Source organism: Anastrepha obliqua, chromosome 1 (assembly GCF_027943255.1).
Source record: "Anastrepha obliqua isolate idAnaObli1 chromosome 1, idAnaObli1_1.0, whole genome shotgun sequence".
Lineage (NCBI taxonomy): Eukaryota > Metazoa > Arthropoda > Insecta > Diptera > Tephritidae > Anastrepha > Anastrepha obliqua.
In genome coordinates, this window is record NC_072892.1 from 118,438,862 (window position 1) to 118,462,555 (window position 23,694).

General features: G+C 36.5%; 1 protein-coding gene across 1 annotated transcript in view; it reads left to right on the forward strand.

Moving 5' to 3' along the window:
- The window catches only part of LOC129236925 (cation-independent mannose-6-phosphate receptor), a 190,083-nt gene that overhangs the window by 76,589 nt on the left and 89,800 nt on the right, over positions 1-23,694 (forward strand). The window contains exons 9-10 of the mRNA XM_054871231.1: positions 21,525-21,973; positions 22,145-22,261. Coding sequence (XP_054727206.1) covers positions 21,525-21,973; positions 22,145-22,261 — 566 coding nt within the window. The remainder of the gene's footprint in view (positions 1-21,524; positions 21,974-22,144; positions 22,262-23,694) is intronic.

Here is a 23,694-nt window from a genome sequence, read left to right on the forward strand (position 1 = left end):
ATTGGCTAATGGGCGGAATAGTTCACTGGAAAAAATTAAAAAAAAAAAAAAGGTTTGAATTAATTCACAATCTAAATCTAGGGACAGTTGTAGTTTAGCAAAAACCTACCTTGATATTTCGACGAGTTGATTGTGTGATAACTTCAGCACGCGCAGATTTTTTGTGCTTTGGAAGAGTGTGTCTGGTAGTGATTGCAGTCGATTGTGTGACAGGTCAAGACTGAGGAGCTTCCGTTGATCATAGAGCAAGTTTCTCGGCACTTTTGTCAGCAGATTCTTGTTCATGTTAAGGCTAGTAATTTTAGTTGAGTTGATAAACAGATCCATGGGCAGTGTTTCCAAACCACAGCTGATGTGCACCTCCTCCAAATTTGGCAAATTCGCGAATAATCCCGTTGGCAGACTTTTCAGTGGTACTTTGTTGTTCTTGAGCCTGAATACTGTGAGATGCTCATTTGCCGCAAATAGTCCCGCGGGCAATTCGTGAATTCGATTGCTATTTAGGTCTAAGCTCGTCATATTGCCGAGTAGCGAGAACACATCATGTTCAAAACTCTCAATTTCATTAGACTTCAGATCTAATACAGTTAGGGCGTTGACGCCACGAAAAGCTTCCTTATTAAGGTAACGCAAATTATTGTTTCTTAAATTGAGATGCTCAAGTTTATGTTGATTTTTAAATACACCATTTGGTAGGTGTTCCAAAAAGTTGTTGCCCAAATCCAGATATTCTAAATTTGGTAGTGGTTCTAAAAAGCTTTCGCTCAAAGTACGATTTTCAGCGTGCAGTTCTAACCAAATGAGATTACTTGGGTTACGAACTAAATAATCTGCCGAGTTTTTCAGTGACTTCGAATTAAGTTTCAAATTCTGCAAATACCCCAGACCACTTAAATGATACTTCGTTATGTTGGCGCTTTGCTCGTCAGTGGCGTACGTGAGGTAAACGACGTTTGGTATACCAAAGTGTGTAAGTAGCTCTACTATTGGTTTGCCTTCCGGTAAGGGACAATATTTAAAATGTACGACTCCACTATCACCAAGTTTCATAGATGGTAAACTCTCATATTCGTTCGCTTTAGTGTTGTTACATTCGATCCTTACATATTTTCCTGGTTTGATGTATATGTCGAACTTGCCACGGGATTCAGGTGCGGCGCACTCGAGTTGAAAACCGTTTGGTTGCGTCGAGCATTGACAGAAAGAGTTGGTGTTTAGCGCTTTGCAATCCTCCGTTGTAATGTTGCCCTTGACGTATGAGACTTGTACGGCGAACAATAAAACAAATAAGAAAACACACCTTGGTGGTTTAAAATGTACAAATCGCTCTAAATATGTCATGCTGGTGAGATGTCTCCGTATTTCTCGCTTTCCTAGTTGTGTTATCCTCGTAAAAAGATTTTAAACTAATTTCAGTTGCAGTTTGTGTGCCGTATTTATACTCTGATTCGCGCAAACTGCAGTTATCTCAGGTATCCTATCTATTTGCCTGCGAGGGTTGCTGAACGTTTGTATGTACATATGTATGTATATATGTCACTGCGCATAGAAAATTATGCATGAAAATTTTCTAAGGCTCTTAGGCAGTTTTCCCAAATTTTTATTACCTTCTTTGAAACAAACTCTTGGTTTCTGTGAAGTAATGGGGCTTCTCCAACATATGGATTTACTAGTAGTGGGATTTTTAATGCCGTTTCAAGATTAAATATTTGTCGTGGCCATAGTCAAAAGAAAAATGGCAATACAAACGAAATTAGTTGTCAGTGGTTGGGAAATCTATTGAAGGTGGTTCCAGTTTAGTTTTTGTTGTTTTGTGCACTAACTGTCAAAATTTCCAAAAGTATACAATCAACAACAAACAAAACAACAACAAAGAAGCAGGTCACTTTGCCAATCACGAAATCAATGGGTCTAGTTCAACCACTTTGAATGAGTGCAACTTGGGAATAATACAAAGGGATTGGAACAATGGATTTGCAAAATGTAAATTCTTAGGTAAAATGGGATTACAGTTGAATTTTAAGGTTTGGTCATAGTCATGTCCTCTCGGATTTTTCTAAGTAAGGTATAGGTAAGGTATTGTTATGTACAATACGGAGAAGCGAGTGGTTACTTGTTGTTTTTGGTTTTGATTTTAGAAATAGCGCATAGCCGGAACTTCCATCTTTATATTATATCAGGTTAGCAGCTTATAAACAGCTCACTTAAATTAAAAGACTAAGGAAATAGTAAATGATTTCTTCCAACACAGCAGTGCAGCGCAAAAAAAAAAAATAAGGGTCGCCATAGCAATTAGTACTATCGTGAACTTACAACCTCTAGAGTTCAAATTCGAGAAAAAGCGATGAAGGCGGCATACAGGCTCAATGTAAACGGAGTCTGTGTAAACGAAGAAATCATTGGCCACTGTCACATGGGCATGGTGCTGGAAAACCATCATTTCAGTTTTAGGGAGGTAGCTCGTGACCTTAGCATGTCTTACAAATCAATTCGCAACATTTTACACCATCAATTGGGTATGATGGGCACACGTGGCTGTTCGACACGTTCCAAGAGAGTTGAACTTTTTTCCAAAAATTCATCGGAAGAAGGTGGCTGAAGACATGCTTGAGCAACGTTTCCACCAGCGCATCATAACAGGTGATGAGACGTGGGTATACGAGTTTGACCTGCAAACCAGTCAACATGCAACCAGGCGGCTGAATGGAGCTATCCACATGAGCCGAAACCCAAAAAACCACGTTAAAGTCGGTCAAAAGTGAAAGTCATTCTACTCGTTTTCTTTGATTACACAGGTCGACACTGAAAATGATTCAAGCATCGGACCCGGCCTATCTTATAGATTTTTCATCGCTGAATACGAATCTGACCTTAAAAAGTTTCCATCACGTCAAGATTTTGAAAAAAAATAGTTCAAAAAGTCAAAAAAACGTGTTTTTGACCATTTTTGACCAAATGTAGTGGATGAACCTGAGGTGATGGAAGCTTCTACCTAGCCTTAAACTGAAGCCTGAACCTTCAGTTATAAGATCCAAATCGAAAATACCCTGAATCAATTGTAAATTTTGATGTAGCACAATTTTTTTAACTGCTCGCGCACGATTTTCATAGGTGCAGCCATGCAGGCTAGTGGCTTATCATAGTGGTGCGTTGACTTGTACCTTTTACCTATCATGTTTTTAGTTATTGGGTTTGCTTAGCACGATTCGGAAGTTGTAATTTCAAAATTGAAAGTGTCGGATTCAAGATGGCGAAAATAAAAATTTAATAAAATCAAATAAAAATTTGATTTTGCAGCTTGTCTTAGAATTAAAGGAAAGGCAAAAATTGTATGTAGAATTTCGTTTGTCTAGAAATTTAGTTGTTACAGTTAGAAATATTTCTAGCTATTAGCTATATTTCTACCAAAGACACATATTTCTAACTGTTACACCTTAATTTCAAGCTAATCGCAATTCAGCTATACGGTTAGCTGGGTCAGCTAAAAATTTCTTTCAATGTTTGGTTTTATGATGCGCTGAAGACAAATATGACATCATAATTTAAAAAGGCAAAACCAATATGGTGATCTAAATTAATATACTTTTTACTTCACGAACAACTATTGAAAGATGAATTTATATAGTTATATTAGACTAATTTTTGACAGTAGTAATAAAGTTTTATAATCTGACATTAGCTGGTGAACCAATATTTTAGTGCATAATAAATTTATTAAATTCACGACCCCAGAATGTGCCACGAGGAGGCTGTCAGTATTTTACACTCCACTTTTGTTTTTTTTGTTCTTTTTTATTTTAAAAAATTTTTAATATTCTCGCATTTGTGGTAATTTTTTGTTATTCCTTAGAAAGGAATTTCTTCCTTCTTTGTTTGAATTTTTTGAATCCCCAATTTGTTCTTCAAATACAAGTTTCACGGATGCTTCTAATCTTTGTAAGTTTTCTCAAGGTTTTAAGGAATAAGAAGAAACACACAAAGGATAAAGAATTTAGTTTTGAGTACTTTCATTTTCTAAAATTTGATTTTTATTCGGCAGACTTGGGAAGGTTAATCTTTGTGACTTTCTAGAGTAATTGCAATCATCATCTTTTAATAAGCCCCAGCAGTAATCAGCAAGCATGCTAGGATTCCATTTTCCTTGATATCTTTTCTCCATAGTTTTTATATCTTGATGAAATCTCTCACCATGCTCATCGCTAACGTCTCCACAATTTTGTGGGAAAAAATCCAAATGCGAGTCAAGAAAATGTATCTTCAAGGACATGTTGCAGCCCAAGCGTTCATAGTTTTTCAACATATTTGCAACTAACGTTTTGTACTTGTCAGATCGTCTGCTACCCAGAAAATTCGCGCATACTTCCTTGAATGATATCCAGGCAGCTTTTTCCTTAGCAGTGAGCTTTTTTTGAAATTCTTCATCTTTTAACACTTGGCGAATTTCTGGACCAACAAAAATGCCCTCTTTCAACTTAGCATCACTCAGATATTTAAATTTTTCTTTTAAATGTAGAAATCCTTTACCAGTTTTATCCATGGCTTTTACAAAATTTTTCATCAGGCCAAGTTTGATATGAAGTGGTGGTAAAATGATGCCATTTGAATCAACAAGAGGTTTACTTGAGACATTTTTGGCTCCTGGAATAAATTCCTTTCTCTCTGATAACATATATATCTAATATAAAAAAAGAAATTTGAATCCGACACTTTCAATTTTGAAATTACAACTTCCGAATCGTGCTAAGCAAACCCAATAACTAAAAACATGATAGGTAAAAGGTACAAGTCAGCGCACCACTATGATAAGCCACTAGCCTGCATGGCTGCACCTATGAAAATCGTGCGCGAGCAGTTAAAAAAATTGTGCTACATCAAAATTTACAATTGATTCAGGGTATTTTCGATTTGGATCTTATAACTGAAGGTTCAGGCTTCAGTTTAAGGCTAGGTAGAAGCTTCCATCACCTCAGGTTCATCCACTACATTTGGTCAAAAATGGTCAAAAACACGTTTTTTTGACTTTTTGAACTATTTTTTTTCAAAATCTTGACGTGATGGAAACTTTTTAAGGTCAGATTCGTATTCAGCGATGAAAAATCTATAAGATAGGCCGAGTCCGATGCTTGAATCAGAAAAATAATCATTTTTTGTCGACCAGTGTTATCATTCTGTTCTGCACTCGGAAGTCGCTCCAAAAGGCCCTGCGTTAAGTAAAGAATATTATTAGGAAGTTATGCGACTTTGAAAGAGAATGTGTGTAGGAAACGGGCTAATTTGTGTAAAGAAAACTCATGGATCTTGCACCATGATAACGCACCTTCTCACAAGGCCCATATTGTGAACACTTTTTTAACCAAAAACTCGACAAGTATTGCCGTATTCACCGGACTTAGTCCTCTGTGGTTTTCTCCTTTTCCCAAAACTTAAATTGCCACTCAGCGGACGCCGCTTGCTTTCTGCCCATACCACGTTTCCCTGCTATTTTTCTTTGCAGAATTAGTTGTAGGACATGGCATTTATTCTTTCGCATAAAATGGTCCAAATCCGCAGTTTTTCTTCTTTTGATCGTAGTAAATAAATCACGATTCTTCTGGGTTCTACGCAGTACTTCAGCATTTGCTACTCTATCGGTCCAGGTCCATATTTTTATAAGTTTTCTGTACTTATATATCCACATCTCAAATGCTTCTATTTTATTTATGTCAGTGGCTTTAATAGTCCATATCTTAATAGCATAAAGTAAGACAGATAATACCTAACATTTAACAAATCGAATTTTCAGTTTCATACTTAGGTCATGGTTATTGAGGACTTTTTTGTACTTAATAAATGTTGTCCAAGAAGCTTCAACTCGGGATTCTATTTGTTTTGAAGGATCCCAATTTTCGTTATTCCAACAGTTTAAGTATTTGAAATTTATCACATTTTCTATGGACATGCCATTGCTTGCTGCTAAGCTTGTATCAGTATAGATGTTTCTTCTGCTAATTTTATATACAGGGTCCGGCACTCGAAGTGTAACCAATTTCAGACCTCTTGCGTAGCTGATGAACGGGCCTCAGCTGTCTGTTAGTTGGCTAAATGACATTTCAGAGTATTGTTTACAAGGGGGCGGGAGCATTTTGCCGAAAGTAAAGGCGAAAAAAGAAAATCAGTAATGGATTGCAAACGTAATAGTGTGATTGCATTACATTTGATACTGGTAGCATCGCGCTTCGTCATAGAGGTGGTTATCAAAAGACTGCAATGCCACGTAAAATACTTCAAAAAGTGAAGAAGCGACTTGAGCGAAATCCCCGACGAAGTGCCAATTAAATGGCGAAAGAACTGAAAATATCTGACCATAGCATCCGCCGCATACGGAAAAATGATCTGAAAGTCAAGATCCAAAAGGCGCATGATCTCACACCAAACCAGCAACAAATCAGACTTGAGAGAGCGAAGGAGTTGCTCCGCTTAGCCGAAAGCGGTAAATTTCCGAAAATTGTGTTTTCTGACGAGAAAATTTTTCAAATTGAGCAATTCGTTAATTCCCAAAACGATAGGTATTATTTGACCGACCATTCATACGAGAATTTGAATCATCGATTGGCCACCAGGGGGTAGCAGGAGCCCACTGTAAACACATATAGGCGATCTCCAATCGTTTTCATCGAACCTGGCGTCAAGGTAAATTCGAAATATTATCGAGAAAGTATTCTGGAGGTTGCTTTGAAGCCGTGGACAGACAAACATTTCGGCGGCAGACCATGGACGAATCAACTGGACTCGGCACCATCTTACAAAGTTCGAGTGAACGTTCACACAATGGCTCTGAAATTCCCCATGCGCGAATCTGATGGATCACTTTCTTTGGGTCATTTTGGAGAACAAGGTCCGAACTAAAAGATTCACCAGTCTCGAGGCGCTGTAAAAAGCCTTTGTCTGCGAGTTGACCAAAATACCTGTAAGTCACATTCGGGCAGCTTGCGATTCGTTTCTGGACCGGGTCAAGACCGTAGTCAAGGCAAAGGGTGGTCATATCCAGCAAAAGTAAATTGATTCTTAATTTTGTATTATTTTTACACATTTTTTACTTTGAATTGAATAAAAGTAATTTTCCAAACTAAATTTATGGCTTCTTTAGTGGTTACACTTCGAGTGCCGCACCCTGTAATATATTATATTTAGTTCTTTTACGTTTATTTTGTAAATCGAAGTTCTTACTGCAAAGCGTAACAGCATTGACTAGTTCTTGTTGGTAGAGAACTTAGACTGTGTGCTAAGAGCGTTGTATCGTCAGCGTGTCTGATGTTCTTAAAATTTATCTTATTCGCCTTAATGCCAGCTGCTACCCTTGTGGTCCTTCTTGGAAGATTCTGTTAGAGTAGATGTTAAATAGTCATGGCGAGAGAATACCTACTTGTTTAATCCCTCTTAGTAAAGGTATTGTGTTCGTAGTTTCATTGTTTATATTTACTTTTGCAGCCTGCTGCCAATAAAGATTGTTTTACATTTAAGGGGACAGATACCTGTAAACGGCCATATTTTTCCTGATTTTCATTAAAATTATTTAAAATGAAGAAGTCAATATATTTTTTTCAAAATTGGCATACAGTTTATTTATACATTAAGATAATATAAATTTTATTTTTTATTTTAATCATTTAAAATGGCGGATGTACATTCAATTCTTCCAGGAAGGTCGCAGCGAGGCTTCTAAATCGGCGGGCATTGTAGCTTCGGCGTCAGTGACCTGAATACAAGAAACCAAAAATTTTTTGTTTGTTAATGTCATAATGTCAAAAATTCGCGGAATAAAATGCTTAAAAAAAATTAATTTTGAGGTGAATTTTCCTACTACAGGGTGGGCCATATAGCGTTTGCTTTTTGAACCATCTATTTTTTTGAGAATGGTAACACAAATTACATGTCAAATGTGTTCATAATTTACTTAAAGGTTAAGGTTTGACATTTACGAAATGGGACGCTATACGCTTGAACAAAATTGGGAAATACTGAAAACCTATTTCCAAAGTGGTGAGTCTTCTTCTTCTTCCGCGGTTACAGTAAATGGCGAGCGTTACCGTGACATGCTCAACGAGTTTTTGTTTCCAAAAATTGAAGAGGATGACATGGACGACATTTGGTTTCAACAGGACGGTGCAACTTGTCACACTGCCAAAGTTACACTCGAACTTTTTGCTACCGTTTTTGAATTCCGATATCAATTGGCCGCCTCGGAGCGGTGATTTAAGCCCGTTGGATTATTTTTTGTGGGGAGCCGTTAAGGACAAATGCTATGCGAACCATTCAGAGACGATTGATGCTTTAAAACACGAAATCGAAGTTGCCATTCATGAAATTGGAGCCCAAACAATCGAAAATGTGCTTAAAAATTGGGTTGATCGAATGGCCTACTGTAAAGCCAGTCGTGGCAGTAATTTGAACGATATTATTTTTCATTCATAAATGACAATGATTTTTGGACCTTTGCACGTTGGCAACGGCGAATATCGCAGACGATGGAACGATGAGCTGTATGAGCTTTACGACGACATAGACATAGCGCAGCGAATAAAGATCCAGCGGCTTCGTTGGCTGCGTCATGTCGTCCGAATGGATACAAACGCTCCGGCTTTGAAAGTATTCGATGCGGTACCAGCTGGTGGTAGCAGAGGAAGAGGAAGGCCTCCTCTGCGTTGGAAAGATCAGGTGGAGAAGGACTTGGCTTCACTTGGTGTGTCCAATTGGCGCCGGTTAGCACGAGAAAGAAACGACTGGCGCGCTTTGTTAATCTCGGCCAAAATCGCGTAAGCGGTTATCGCGCCAATTAAGAAGAAGAGAAATGACAATGTTCAATCTTCAAAATAAAAAAAAAGTTTGAAAAATATTAATTAGTTTTTTTTTATAGCCGATTCGAAAAGAAAATTTTACATGCTTTGCTTCGAAAAAATAAAAAGTGCAAAATTTCAGGGAAATCGGTCAATAACTTTTCGAGATATCGTGCACGCCAATTCGAAAAATATAGTTTTGAGAAAAACGCGTCTAAAGTCGGCAACGTAACTATACCTCTCCTAGCGCTCGAACACAAAGAACAGAGTCGTCACGGTTGACGATCTATAATATAAGAAATTCTTATATTTATCTGCCCCCTTAAGTTCATTTGTATCGATTTTTCATGTTTTGTAGAATCTTTATGAGCAGCTCGTGTCAAGAGCTTTTTCGTAATTTATACAGTAAACTGATTTTTGTGGACGTCTCTGCAATTTTCAACTTATGCGTGAATGCAAAATGTTGCTTCTCGTGCTCCCGTGCTTTCTTTAAATTCGATTCACACTTATTATCCTTGTGTGTTTTGATGGCATTTTCAATTCTTCGTCTTTTATTAAAGCTGGTCGCATTGCAATTTCAGTAGGTATTGCCTAATACGCAGATCTATTGCTCAATAACATTTAAGTCAAATGCTGGAGTAGGTGGCTGTAGAAGTTTTGGGCAATTATGAATAAAGTGATGTGCTTGGGATCGTTAGCCCGATAATCATCAACATTTCTTAAAACTCCAAATTTTTCAGCGCTTTGAGACCCATTGCAGTAATTTCAAGTGTGTAGAACGGTCATGAATATATGTAATTCTTCAAAGAGCAAGTTCTTAAATATTTACCGATTATCTGCTAATATGAAAATTTACATTTTTATTGATCGGAAACCCTATTTCGCTATGTCGGAGTATCTGTCACTTATTTGAGACTATCTGGCAGATATTCTGAGAGTTTTATTGTAGCAGTTAGGTGCTTGCCTCTACATATAATTGGATTTTGGATTCTCAAATAGGTTATTGTTATCGTGATGATATGAACAGAAAAAAATTCATACCTCAAAAAGGTATTCATTTTCCTGTTTTTTTCTTTTTTGGCAGAAGAGAAATTCGTAATTCGTATAAACTCTGTTTATAAATTAGATCTTACTTTTTGTAGTTACATTTAATGAGATTTTACATATTTTTCTTGCCCCTGAAGTGTGCATAATAGCGGATCTCTTTCAAATCTTTTCAATTTCGGTAGATATAAGGCCATCACAATGGGTCTGTTCCGTCCATTGCGGCTACGAATTTGACTGACAGCAAAATAGATTAGGTGTATTTGAATAGAAGGCGCCACATACGTCATGTCGGAATGCGCAAAAGCTGGCAACTTGCTACTTTGGCCTTACGTCAAGTGCGGCGAAAATGACAACAGTTTAAAGAAGAACAATATTTTATTGATGGTGTTTTTATTATATCAAATTCAATGCAGAAAATAAATGAAATTTAAATGAATTGAGTAAATTTGAGTGAGTTGAGCACCCTTTTCTTTTCGATAAAAGCTTGAAAGAGTAGAGAAAAGGATAGATTTAACCAAACATGTTAAATTCGAATTAGAATTAGCAATCGATTCAATTGGTTTATATTCTCTAATTCATCAAACAATTGGAATGAGTTCAACTAATTCCCATTAGATAATTGAAATTTTTATTCCAATGGTAAAACTAATTGCAATTAGTTGCCAACTAAAATTGGTTTACCTTCACAATTAGAAATCTAATTGACTTCTGCGAATGCAATTAGATATTTAATTAGCTCGAATTAGAATTAATTATTTTGATAAAAATAAATTTTTTGCAAATAATTATTATTATTCGTATCCATCACTGATTATGCAATCAAGCTGAACCTTCCTACAACAAACGAAAATCATAAATGTGAGGGTTCGCATACTGAATCGACCTTTTATGATTTCAGTGATGGTGGTAAGTTCTGCATAAGTAACACATATACATATATGGTATTTTTAGTAAACTGATTACATTTTTGCAGAAGGAAGTACTGCTTCATTGTCAAAATTGACAGAGGAGGATAAAAGCATGCATTTTATTTCGAATATGATGCATCAATATTTGAATGATGATGATAAAACTTCCAATATATGGTCCAAATATCCCACATTAAAGAACATAGCACTATTTTGCAACACGCCGCTTGCCCTGTGGAGCGACTATTTTCCTTTGCGGGCATTATTAATAGTCCCAGGCGGAGTTGCTTGACTGACTTTTCTTTTGAAAATCTCGTATTGCTGAAAGCGAATATACCCGGATATTCTAGTTAATAAACAGTTAGTACATACGTTAAATAGATGTACATGTATGTAATATACGTAGTACATATTATGTACATAAGTAATATTATATATATATGTGTAATATTCATATTATGAATATTTCAGTTTTTTTTTGTTTTTCCAAATATCAAAATAATTAATTCTAATTCGAGCTAATTGAATATCTAATTGCATTAGCAGAAGTCAATTAGATTTGTAATTGTAAAGGTAAACCAATTTTTTTTGCTAATGGCAACTAATTGCAATTAGTTTTACCATTGGAATAAAAATTTCAACTATCTAATGGGAATTAGTTGAACTAATTCTAATTGTTTAATGAATTAGAGAATTTCACAAAAGAAGGTTAATTAGCAATAATTAGCATTATCTAATCATTATTTAACATTTCTGGATTTAACCAAGTTGTTCTGAAAAATGAATGTGCGTTATGGTTGAAGTTATGATCGCACTCACCGTCTACGACTACCATAAAATTAAGGGGCTAAATACGTCCAGCAGCGCCAAAAATGCGCTGAAAGAAAAACTTTTTAGGAGGGATAACAATATAAATAAATATAAAAAAATTGTATACATTGTTTATTAGTATTTAAACTTTATAAAAAATGATTTTAATGTTTCTTTACAACAATTTGTATATAAAAAATCACGTGACCCAAAGTACAATAAAAAACAAGTTGCTCCACAGTCTGCATCATTTCTCATTGAAATGTTGATGGATCTGTAAAAAGTAAAAAAAATTCTTGTAAAATAAAGTTGTAGTTATAGTCTGTTGAGTCGGATTTTTGAATTTCGAAAAATTTTGCAATTTACGGCATTTTAACAAAAAAGTATGCGTTTTACGTCATAAATGTCACACTTTAAATATATTTATAAAATTTTTAATAAAAAAATTAAAAATCAAATCTATAGAAAAAACACTTTCGAATATTAAAAAAAAAATTCCGTGCCGGAAAAAGAAAGTACTTTCGAGAAAAACGAGTTTTAGGTACAAGAGCGCGCGGACCGTTCTCTACCTTATTAATGGGCTGTAGAAGCTATTATATAATATTTAAAATTTCCGCATGAAAATTTCACAGTGTATTCTTAAGATACTATACTTTCGAAATATCGAAAAAAATTCTTTTCTCTTCTGGACGAATGTAACCCCTTAACTCTCTTTCGCTTCAATCAGCATTAATTTTATCATATATTTCACAACCAACAAAAACATGATTACACATAATAAAATATGATATTTGATTTCACGACAAGTTTTTAAAAGCTTTGTTGCTTTTTTGTTTATATGCGGCAATACCTTCATTGTGGCGCCACACAGTGCGGCCGATTCCCAAAAAGCTGGCCAAAAGTCGAAAAAAAAGTTTCTAGATAGAGTTTTTTTGTCTTTGGGTTGGCTACAGTAATGCCTTGAGTAGTGAAAACCGTTCATAGCAACGTCCCGTACCCTAAGTATCCTCTGTATTTTCAGTCGCAACGTGGCCTTCGTTTGAGCATCGTATTACTGTCGATGAATAGTGAAAGTTGTACACATTTGAAATATTTTGTAATGGAGTAAATTGAACAAAACCAAATGGAATCATCTTCGGAAGGTTAGTAAAATACGAGAAATCTTTAGTACATATCAATACCTCGACACAAAATTTTTAGCTGCAGCAATACGTAGATACATTTTTTGCAATTTTTTTTATAAAATTTGAGTTTTTAAACTGTATAGTAATACAACGCCGTCATATGCTGCTTTGAAACTTGACTTGTTTACAGTAGCACAGAAAACAAACTATGTGACATATCACGCTGAAATTTGCCATGTAAGCTTATAACAGTCCTACCAAAAAACAAAAAATTTATTTTTGCCATATGTCATCCGCGGACCGTTTTATTGATACCGTCTCGTTCATATTTGAGCAGATTGCATAAAGGCAAGTTTTAAAATTTGTCAGATTATGGCAAATTTTAAGCCAAATTTTAAACTTTTTATATGGAGTTTTTGAAAAAATTTCAAGTATTCAAAATTTTAACTCATTTTAGTGAATGAGAATTTGAGGAATTGAGAACTTTTTTCGGCCGCGGTCTTATGCATTTTTTTCACTTCGTGCCTACTCTCATTGTTTTTTGATGTGCAAGAAAATACTCAAGAACATCAGCAGAAAAAATTGTCAAAATTTATCGCGATTTTTGAACCACCCATGGTTCTGCGAGAGCACAAAGGGCCCCTAGACGTGATGCTTTCAAATGTGTACGAGTGTTCCAACTTCCAAATATGATCCTATTTTTCATGCCAAAGGTCATCGAATTATGAGCGGGTTGTTTATTCCGAGGCTTATTTATTTTGGTTTCATTGATAGATTTGAGTTTAAGATTGGCAGGCCATCAGCCTACTTCACCGATTCTGGTGCCGAGATGTTGGCTGCAGCCTCCAAACATGTCACCAGCTTTGTAATATCATTTCCTTTGTTACGGATGGTTAGATGATACCGCCTATACTCGGTCGTCAGAGCCTCGTTAATTTTAAAACAGGGAGTAAGTACCGCATGAAAGGATAGGCATATCGCCTATATAGCCATAGCGAATATATATTCGCATCACCAACTCCATTTAGACCTTTGATGGAATTTTGTCGGCCTCCCCTTTACTTTATTTATTATTTTTACTATTTATTATTTGCCAAAAGGCAATGATCTATATATATTTTCTAAAAAGCTATTTTACGTCATTTTACAGATGAGGATTTTTTGTAAAAAAAGGAAGTAGTAGATCTTGAGAAATTATTTAGAACTCGTATTTCCACTTCTCATTATTTAGCCGCGCTAAATGTCGAACACAGCGATGCCTATGGACGGTAGTGATTTCCTTTGGAAAATATTTTACATACGCAATGCTTGAACAGATAGACAAGTTTGAATAACATCAACCGAGCTCAATTGGGGATCAGTGTGACCAGATTACCATTTTCGTAACTTGATTTAGCATTTTTTATTCCTTAACCACGGAGTTTTTATTTATTTAATTTAGTCAAAAAACATAAAGGTTCTTACTGACTATCAAATAAAACGAGTTAGAACTGAAAAACTGAACTTTTAGTTATTGTAAAATCTAACGATACGCAGTTCCCGATCTCATTAAATTCGCGTAAAGTCCGAGCAATAAGTGCATTGGACTCGAAATTCGTTTTGAATATTTTGAGATAAATAAAGAGGGCAAGAGCTTCGTAAAGTTCTCGCCGGAATAAGAAAGTTAATGCATTGCAAAAGAGATGCACAGAAAGCGATAGAATCGACCTTCTGCACAAAAACGACTTTAATCCAATTAATAACAAGCGGGAGCTATAAAAGGTATAAGAGACAGAAAATTTAAAATATCTTAGAGCGTATTTAAGAAACATTTTTTGTACCCGTTTGATTCTCGTGATAGCTAATTGGTGATAAGGTCTCCAAATAAATGAGCCATATTTTAGTTCTTTCTTCCTGACATTTTAGCCTCTTCTAATAAAAATGTGATGTTTAAAGTTATGTAAAATATACATTTTTTAAAAATTAGTTCAATAGTTCATTCAGTTCTATTTAGTTTTAGTTTTACTTTTTTTATCATCTGTTGGTGTTGGTGACTATTCGTGTATTATTTGTGCGTGTGTTAAGCAGGGCGCAGACGGCAAATTTGGTATGGTATTTTTTTATATGTGAAAAGAAGTGAGAAGAGGAAGAGGAACAAAGTGGTTCGGTTTGGGTGCAGGACTGGGTTAAAAGACGAGATAAGTGCACGCATACACATCTGTATTCAAACTTTCTATACTAGCGTTTCCGCCTACTTCTTTATATTTTCTAATAAAATTTGTTAAGAAGGGTTGAGAGAAGAAGATTTTATATTCTTGCGAAACCTCAAAAGTAGCAAAAAGTTAGATGTGCACTTTTAAATCATCAAATTCTATAAGAATCAATAAATTGGCAATAGCAGTAAAATCTTCTCAGAATGGTGTGCCTCTGGAGGCAATCTCTCAAGAATTGTTTACTGGAAGCAATCTATCAAACCTTCAACTGGTAGCATTTTTGGGCAGTTAACACCGTATTTCTCCGAAATTCGGACAGATATTTCAATCCGCAAACTGGACCTTGAGGATCGTGCTAGGGCAATCATTCCAAATAGGCAGGATTTGATCGAGGGAAAATCTGCACTGAACCTTTCACCTCTGTTTTCACTGATGGCTTCAAGACGGAATCGGGAGTCGGAGGAGGGGTTTTCTCTATATCAGCCATTTTATCTGTATCTAAAATTGCCGCATACTGCTAGTATTTTTCAGGCAGAAGTCTTTGCGATCCTGCAGACAAGCAAAATGCTTAGGGACTTGGGAGTGAGAGAGATATTAACATTTTCTCCGATAGTCAAGCCGCGATCAAAGCTCTGACGACGCCATGGTGCGGAACCTAATTAGTCAATTCTTGTAAGGAGGAGATCAAATCTCTTGGGTGTGCAGGAAACATTTCTCTAATCTGGGTTCTAGGACATAGGAACATAGAGGGAAATGAAATTGCCGATGAGTATGCCAGGAAGGGGACTAAATTGGTCTCAGTGACCTCTTACCCGGCCATCGGAATCCCTCTGACAGTGATTTCCCACCTGCATAAATTATTTCTCAGAAAAGCGCAGAAAAGATGGCGCTCATTGGACGATCGGCTCACACGCGGAACGCTAGGGCTACCATTTACGCCCATTGCAAAAGCTGTGGGGAAATTTCCCCTTCTCCGAAATTGTTAAGCACTTTCTCTGTAAATGTCCGGGCTTGTCAGCTAGACGATGAAGATCACTGGGTGCTCCTTTCTCCGACATCCTAGGACAGTGCGCCAACCTAAATCCCATCAATCTTCTCCATTACATCAACAGGTCTGGCTGGCTGTAGATATCTGCCTGTTGGAGGTCTCATAATGGTATCAAAACGACGCTTTAGTGCTTCTTGGGGGTGCCAGAGTCGTACTTTAACCATTTCACCTACCTACCTACCTTTTTTTGCTTTTTTTAATTATACAGTTTTTTTTTCTTACAATTTTGGTAGCTTCTAACTAAAAAACAAAAACTCAAGAATGTTTGCATTTTGCGCATTAAAAAGCACTAAACTTATGGCAAAGAGAAAAGAGTTGGGAACACTGCACAACTGGGCTAGGGTGACGTCACGTACTCTCTGGTGGGCGCAATCATTCTTGCATACATGCTATATAGTCTCTTGCTAACTGCTCTCTTGCAACATAAAAACAACAACAAATTGCATTTTGACTCTCACTAAGTCATATTTGTTTTAAGCTCATATTTGTTAACTTAGTTGTAAGAATTATGTAACCTTGCAGATTATTACTAAAGTTACCTTCGAAAAGAACGGATTATTATTATATATATTATATCATTCGATTGTTCAAGGAATTTTTTTAGACTAAAAACAAAAATCTTTTAAACCAAAGTTGTAAGCAAATTTATTAATACAAATTCCATGGTTCCTTAAAACCTACATTTAATTTATTGCTACTCTATCGCCTTCTCCACGCTATCGGATTGAACACTAATTCAATTACACTTTTTACTGTTCCAGAGAAGAGCTGGAAACTCGTTCATTCAAACGTAACCAGTCACATTTTATTTGCGGCAATCGCACTGCTCAAACCCTCCAACTCCATCAACACCATCAACGCCACCCTAATCGAATATTTGCCTAACATTAGGAATGTGTGAGTGTGTGTGCGTTCGTATGTATGTATATGCATGCATGTATGTGTATGTATGTATGTGTATGCATGCATGCAGTATGTAAATATGTATATTGGCACGCTAGCCTTTTAGGCGTATCATTTATATAGCCATTCAGTCAGGAAGCCCACTAAATTCAAACATACCATGAAAGCAGTCGTCATAACGTGCCACACCATGAGCCGCTCTCCACATCTACGAGTAACAAATCTACATTGTCATTTATCAATTTAGTTGACAGTCAATTTCTTTTCAATTCCGCAACATCACTCGAATTGATTCAGTCGTTTTTGCATGCAGTCATTACCCTGTAGGAAAATTCTACTATTTGCGTTTTGACAAGTTTTTTGTATTTTTCTTTTGTTTGTTTAATGTTTAAAAACTTTTTATAAAAGTATAGCGCTTTATATAACAAAGGCTCCCTTCGTACTCCCGCTTATTTTTATAAATTTTGTTTTTACAGAAAAAGTATGTTCGAAAATATTTTTACATGGAAGAAAAAAATACAACACCATCAGCAAAAAGTTTAGCAAGTTAAACAGGATTTTTCAAAAAACGCACACTAGATCTTTATGAAATTTAATGGGCTATAAAACTGCATACCAGAAATTTTTCTAAAAATTCTAATTAAAAAGTTTGAAGCTTTGATGAAATTTTGTTGATTTCTTTTAATTTTTATATTATTTAAATTTACTTTTAAATTTTTCTTTTTTAGCGTTAAGTCGTTTTGCCTTCAGTTCCACTTGTTTAGCTATTAAAGCCAGCTCCTCCTTCTTCAGGTTTTACTCCATTTCATTGCGTTTATCTCTAATAAACTGGAATTGACCTCAAATACTTGGGATAGTGTCGTTCTGAAATACTTATATATTTTTGCTTTTCCCCGCACTTTTTACGAGAGTGTTTGGAGGCTCGGCGTTCGCTTGCACAGGCATGGAGGGTTATCTTGCTAGTGCTTCAAATTTAGTCCTTTATCAAAGAAAAACTCTAAACTTGACTTCCATTGTTAGCACCCTGTAACTCACAACTGAATGGAACAAACAAAAAAAAAAAAAATAAAAAAAAGAAATTTTTTAGAGTGAAATGTCATCTTCATAACGAGCATAAACTTTAAATTGTTTGATCGTAGTGTATCTACCAAGAAAATAATGGATTTATTTTTCCCCACACTAATATATACTTTAGTGTATAATACATTTTCGTCGTCTTTCGACTGGTACCTGTAGTTGTTGCATTTTTCTTATTTCTATCTTAAATATGTTACCATCATTTTTAATCTTTTAATCGCCAAATAAATCTCACTAGTTTTGATATTTCCTGCAGGGCAGTACCAATCAGTCTTGTATTTGTATACCTATTTGTGTTCGCGTGCATTTTGGAATGGCACACTTTAAGTGGGGTTCATCGTGTGAAGTGGAGTAATGCTGATGAATATGGTGAGAATGGGGGGGAAAGTTGGGGGCTATAACAAGCAGTTGGTGTCGGCCAGACAACCAACACTCAATCAAATTCAAGCAATTGAAATAAATTGAGTGTTGTCTATATTGGCGAATATTGGGAAAAGGTACGTAGGCGTAGGTGAGCGGAGGTGTTAAGCTCACTTATAGTGACGGACAAAATATTTGGAAATTGAAATAGAATAATTAGCTGTGGAAATACCTGCAATTCTGAATATTATCGTAACCTTTTAGACTAGGCGAGCGGAAAAATTCGTGAAAAAATACCCAGTTTGCAAAAGACAAAAATTCTTTTTCATCAGTATAATGCCGTGTCACAAGAGCATTTTGACAAGAGCTGAAATCCATGAATTATAAATCGAATTGTTGGAGCATCCGTCGTACTCAAGAAATTTGGCTCCTAGCAACTTCCATCTGTTTACAGACCTAAAAAACATGCAAACAAGCAACTGAAAAGAAAAATGTATAAGAGGGAAATGTCTAATGGTTGTGTTTTTGTTGCAAATGTTATGCCCGATACTGTACATATGTATGTTTGTTGCTTATTGGATTTTCTGGTGGACGGGAAACTGGAGTAGGCATTTTGTTTGTTGTATTCTAATATATTTTTGGATTTTATTTCCGTAACAATTTAATAAAGGCAATTCACGTACATGCATACTAAGGTATATGCACGTAAGTCTATATGTATTACTTCAAAATTGGCAAGTTTTTTAGCACCAGCCAGCAACCAACGATGTGTTCTGAAGTTGATAGGCTCTTGAACTAACAAAATTTGTCGTAAATGCATATGTACATATGTATGTACAAAGTGTGTTCAAAAAGTATTGCGCATCTTGTGTTTTTTTTTTTCAAAAATTATTTATTTATTCATTACTATCTATTTTGTCCCCTTCAAAGTAGTCGCCATGAGGTATTATGTACTTGTGCCAACGTTTTTTCCAATCATCAAAGCACTTTAAAAAATCATTTTTTTATTTTGTTCAGCTCCTCCTTCGATCCCGTCTTTATCTCGTCAATCGTAGTGTAGCGTCGTCCTTTCATGGGCCTCTTCAGTTTCTGGAACAAGAAAAAGTCAAGGGGGGCCAGATCTGGGGAATACGGTGGCTGTGGCATCATTTGTGTGTTGTTTTTGGCCAAAAAGTCGCGCAGAAGCAACGATGTGTGAGCAGAGGCGTTATCGTGATGCATGAGCCAATTTTTGTTCTTACACAAATCCGGGCGTTTCTGGCGCATTGCCTCGCGTAAATTGCGCATAACTTCCAGGTAATATTCCCTATTGACCGTTTTACCCTGTAGCAAGAACTTATGATGCACAACGCCTCTGCAATTGAAGAAAACGGTAAGCAAAACTTTTACGTTCGACCGAACTTGGCGCACTTTTTTCGGTCTTGGTTCGTGTGGCAGCTTCCATTGAGATGATTGAGCTTTGGTTTCCATGTCATAACCATAAACCCCCGATTCGTCACTAATTATGACCCTCTGGAGCAAATGTGGGTCGTCGCGGACAGACTCAAACATCTCATTAGCAATGTTCATGCGTTGATGCTTTTGGTCGAAATTGAGCAGTTTTGGTACGAATTTTGCGGCGACCCGTCTCATGCCCAAATCATTGAAAAAAAAAAAAATCGAATCGCACGAGCCAATCGATATGTCTAGGTCCTGAGTACCTTCAATTTGGAAAAAAATCTTAAAAACACTGTATAATCTCAGGACTTCTGGCAACACTTTGCCGAAGCCCAGCTCGTCATCGATTGACTTATTTTCTCTTATTTGGTATAAAACCTTGCTTCCGCTGTTTTTCGATAGATGAAATAATAATCAAAATAAATAGACGGGTATAAAATATTGCAATGTAAGCTTCGACATCTGAGAACATAGCCACATTCTTGCCGTGATTCTTCATAAATTTATGCTCGGTTAAAGATGCCAGGTATTGTGTCAAATTCTTCTCCTTTGCTTCAATTTGAAGAAAAGTGCGGCTAATGAGGTTAATCGAATGGTAAAAAAATGTATCGTTAGTATCATGAATGCTTCAAAATCATTGGTTTTAATGTGAAGGGACCGACAAAGCGGTGGAAGACAGAAAGTTATCTGAGATTCAGGATTGGCGACACTTCTTGATGAGCATTTAAGTTAAGCGCAAATCAACCGAGTCAATCCGATATATTTCAAAGCCACGGTAATGGCTTTAAAGCAAGGGAACTGTATGAATTGAAGCCGAGCCGATGCTGAAAAGTTACTTCAAAGAAAGTTCAGTAACTTCCAACGACAACTTTGTTCGCTGCGATGGTTCACACCACAGAAAATCTTTGGGAAGCGTGGACATGTTTTCTCGGCGGCAGCAAAACCGAAGCTTATGGCGCCACGGTATGGCTCTGTATTTGGAGTGGGCCCTATTCGGTGTGATAAATTATATAAATATTGGATATTAATATGCTTTGAATTGATCACTGAAGAGAAAATTCTTTCAAACGCTTGAGCTTTTGTCGAGCAAAGGGGGTGAAGATATGCTTAGAAACACAAAATGGCAAGCGCTACTTTACTCGCCTCAAGGAGCGACACGTTTTTGCTGATTTTGCAGCGGTGGTATCAGTGGCTCACTTTTCTTTAAAAATACTGCTGGGTCCACTTCGGTCAACGTTGAGCGCTACAGAGACATGTTAACCGATGCGTGACCACGATTCAGAGTACGAATCTCTGTGCGTGAGACACCAAAATAAAGAAAGTTTTTTCTAATAGCGGCCGCCCCTCGACAAGCAATGTCAAGTCTCCTAGTGTATTTCTGTCATGGAAAAGCTCCTCATAAAAAATATCTGCCGTTCAGAGTCGTCTCTGCAATCCATCTTTTGCGCTCCAAGTTCGATAATCGTCTTATCAGCCGTCTCGAAGATGTCAATTGACTACCTCGGAGCTGCGACTCGACGCCATTCGACTTTTTTATGGGGTGCCGTGAGGGACCGATGTTATAGGAGCAAACCCTTAACGATTCAGGCCCTTAATGCCCATTTGATTTTAAATTAATCGAGAATTGATAAGTTACGTGCGTTCTGGGAGTTACGCTTCAAACCGCTCTTGTAATTAGTAAATAACAGTGATTAATCAAACATATAGCCTAGTTTTATGTTATTTAATTCATTTCATATTTAATTCTTTTCATTTTTAAATAATTAAAATTTTCAATGCTCACCTAATTTTTTTTCATTCACTAGGTGCCTGCCTTGTCGAGAATGCACAAACCACAACTATGGGTCAAATGAACTCACAATTGCGTTTTAATCATTCCGGTTCACCGTATTTGCTATACACCAACGGAGCTCTATGCGATGCCCAAAACAAGTGGTCGACGAAAATTGAGTTTATCTGCGCCAACAATGCAACAAAAGACAATCAGACTACGGGCAGCAGCAGCAATACCAGCATCGCAATGGATCCGAAAATAATTGAAAATAAGAATTGCCAACTACTAATTCACATTCAAACGCCATTGGCCTGTCAAGAGCAGATTAACTGTAAAGCCAAAGTCTATGTTGAGCATTCGGAGGATGGCACAGGCGAAGAAGTGTTCGATTTGACGCCATTGATTAGTGCAACCGACAACTATGAGGCCAAAATTAATACCGCATCAATAACGGAACAACAAGTGTCCAAATCCACCAAGGTAAGAGGCTTCTATGCAGTTGTATGTCGTTGATTGTCAAATAATGTCTGCCTTCTGCTACACCACCTCACTCAACAGCAGCTGAGTAGTTTGGCAATCATGCATTTCATTTTCATTTCAACAAGTTTTTAATGCCTCTCTTCTTCTTTCTTCTTACTACTTTATTTGCAGTTCTTTTTGAATGTCTGCCGTCCGTTGGTGTCGAAATTCGGTTTGGGCTGTCCGGGTGGTTCTGCAGCGTGCATGGCTAGAGTGGATTCTGCGTCATCAACACCAGAAGAGGAGAAGGTGAGCGCTTACAGGCCTTAAAGTATTTTTCAAATTTCCACTCCTTAATTTAGTGGCAAGAAAACAAGGTGTTCTTGTTGTTGTTGTTGTGGTTGATGATGTTCAGTGCAAGGTATACACCTTTGGCACGTTTGCAGCTTGCATTTTGAAGTATCCTTGGGAATTCCTTGTGGGAATTAATTAAAAACGACACCACTACAATTTGCTGTAGCACTCCATTGTGCCGTGCTAAGCCATGTCGTGCTATGCTGCATCGTGGCGCTGGATATATGTATATTCGTGCTGCACTACACTGCAACGTTGATAAGTGGATCGTTGTGTTGCTGCATTTTTAATTTGCGCACCGATTTTTCTTTTCCCTACATCTACTTACACATACATACATATATACGAGCACCTACATATATGAGTATATACATACGTACATATTTCTGTTGGAATACTGTCATTTTAATTATGCAATCACTTATGAATTCGTTGAGCACATCAACGAGTGGTTGCAGTAAATAATAATGCAGGCAAAAAATAACGTAGAGCAAATTCTGGCAAATCTAGCAAGTTGATTTTCAATTTGGGGTAGCCAAGTGATTAAATTTTCAAAATTCACATTCATCAAGAACCTACGATTGAGTTTAAAAAAGCGCACGACAAAAAGCGGTTATTAAAACCGAGCAATAAATGGGCGTTGATAGGTCGAATAGTTTCGTCGAAATTCTATGACTATTACATGTGGCGTTGTTGGTGCTCAACGCGCATTTTTTGACCTCAAAAAGAAACCAAAAACATTATTTATAAAAGTTAAAAGTTATGTGGTTTGCTTTCTTATTCCGACATGCGCAATGAGTCTCCTTACAAGTAAAAATTCAAATTTGTATCCAATGTATCCCAAAGTGTTTCGAGAACCAATGTTAAAAAGTGTGAAAGGGTTCATAAAGATCAAAAAAAGTATGAGACTTGGAGCTGCTCATGTTTCAATAATAAAAGGGTGTGTAAAGTTTGACTACTGATTTCGGATCCTACTGAATCCTTTGATGCATTTTGGAAGTAAGTAAAAAATGTTGCCCAAATTCACTATGATTTTTTTCAGGTTTTAGAAAGATGAATATCTTAAATCTAAATGCTCTTAGTTTGACAAAAAATTGTGATATGCAAAAGCATACAAAAATAATAAAAAAAATATATATATATATAATTGGCGCCTACATTCTTTTCGGCTGTTTGGCCGAGCTCTTCCTCCTATTTGTGTTGTGCGTCTTGATGTTGTTCCACAAATGGAGGGACCTACAGTTTTAAGCCAACTCCGAACGGCATATATGTTTTTTTTTTTTTTTTTTATGAAGAGCTTTTTTGTGGTAGAAATACACTCGGAGGTTTGACATTGCCTGCCGAGGAGTGATCGCTATTAGAAAAGCTTTTTCTTAATTTTGGTGTTT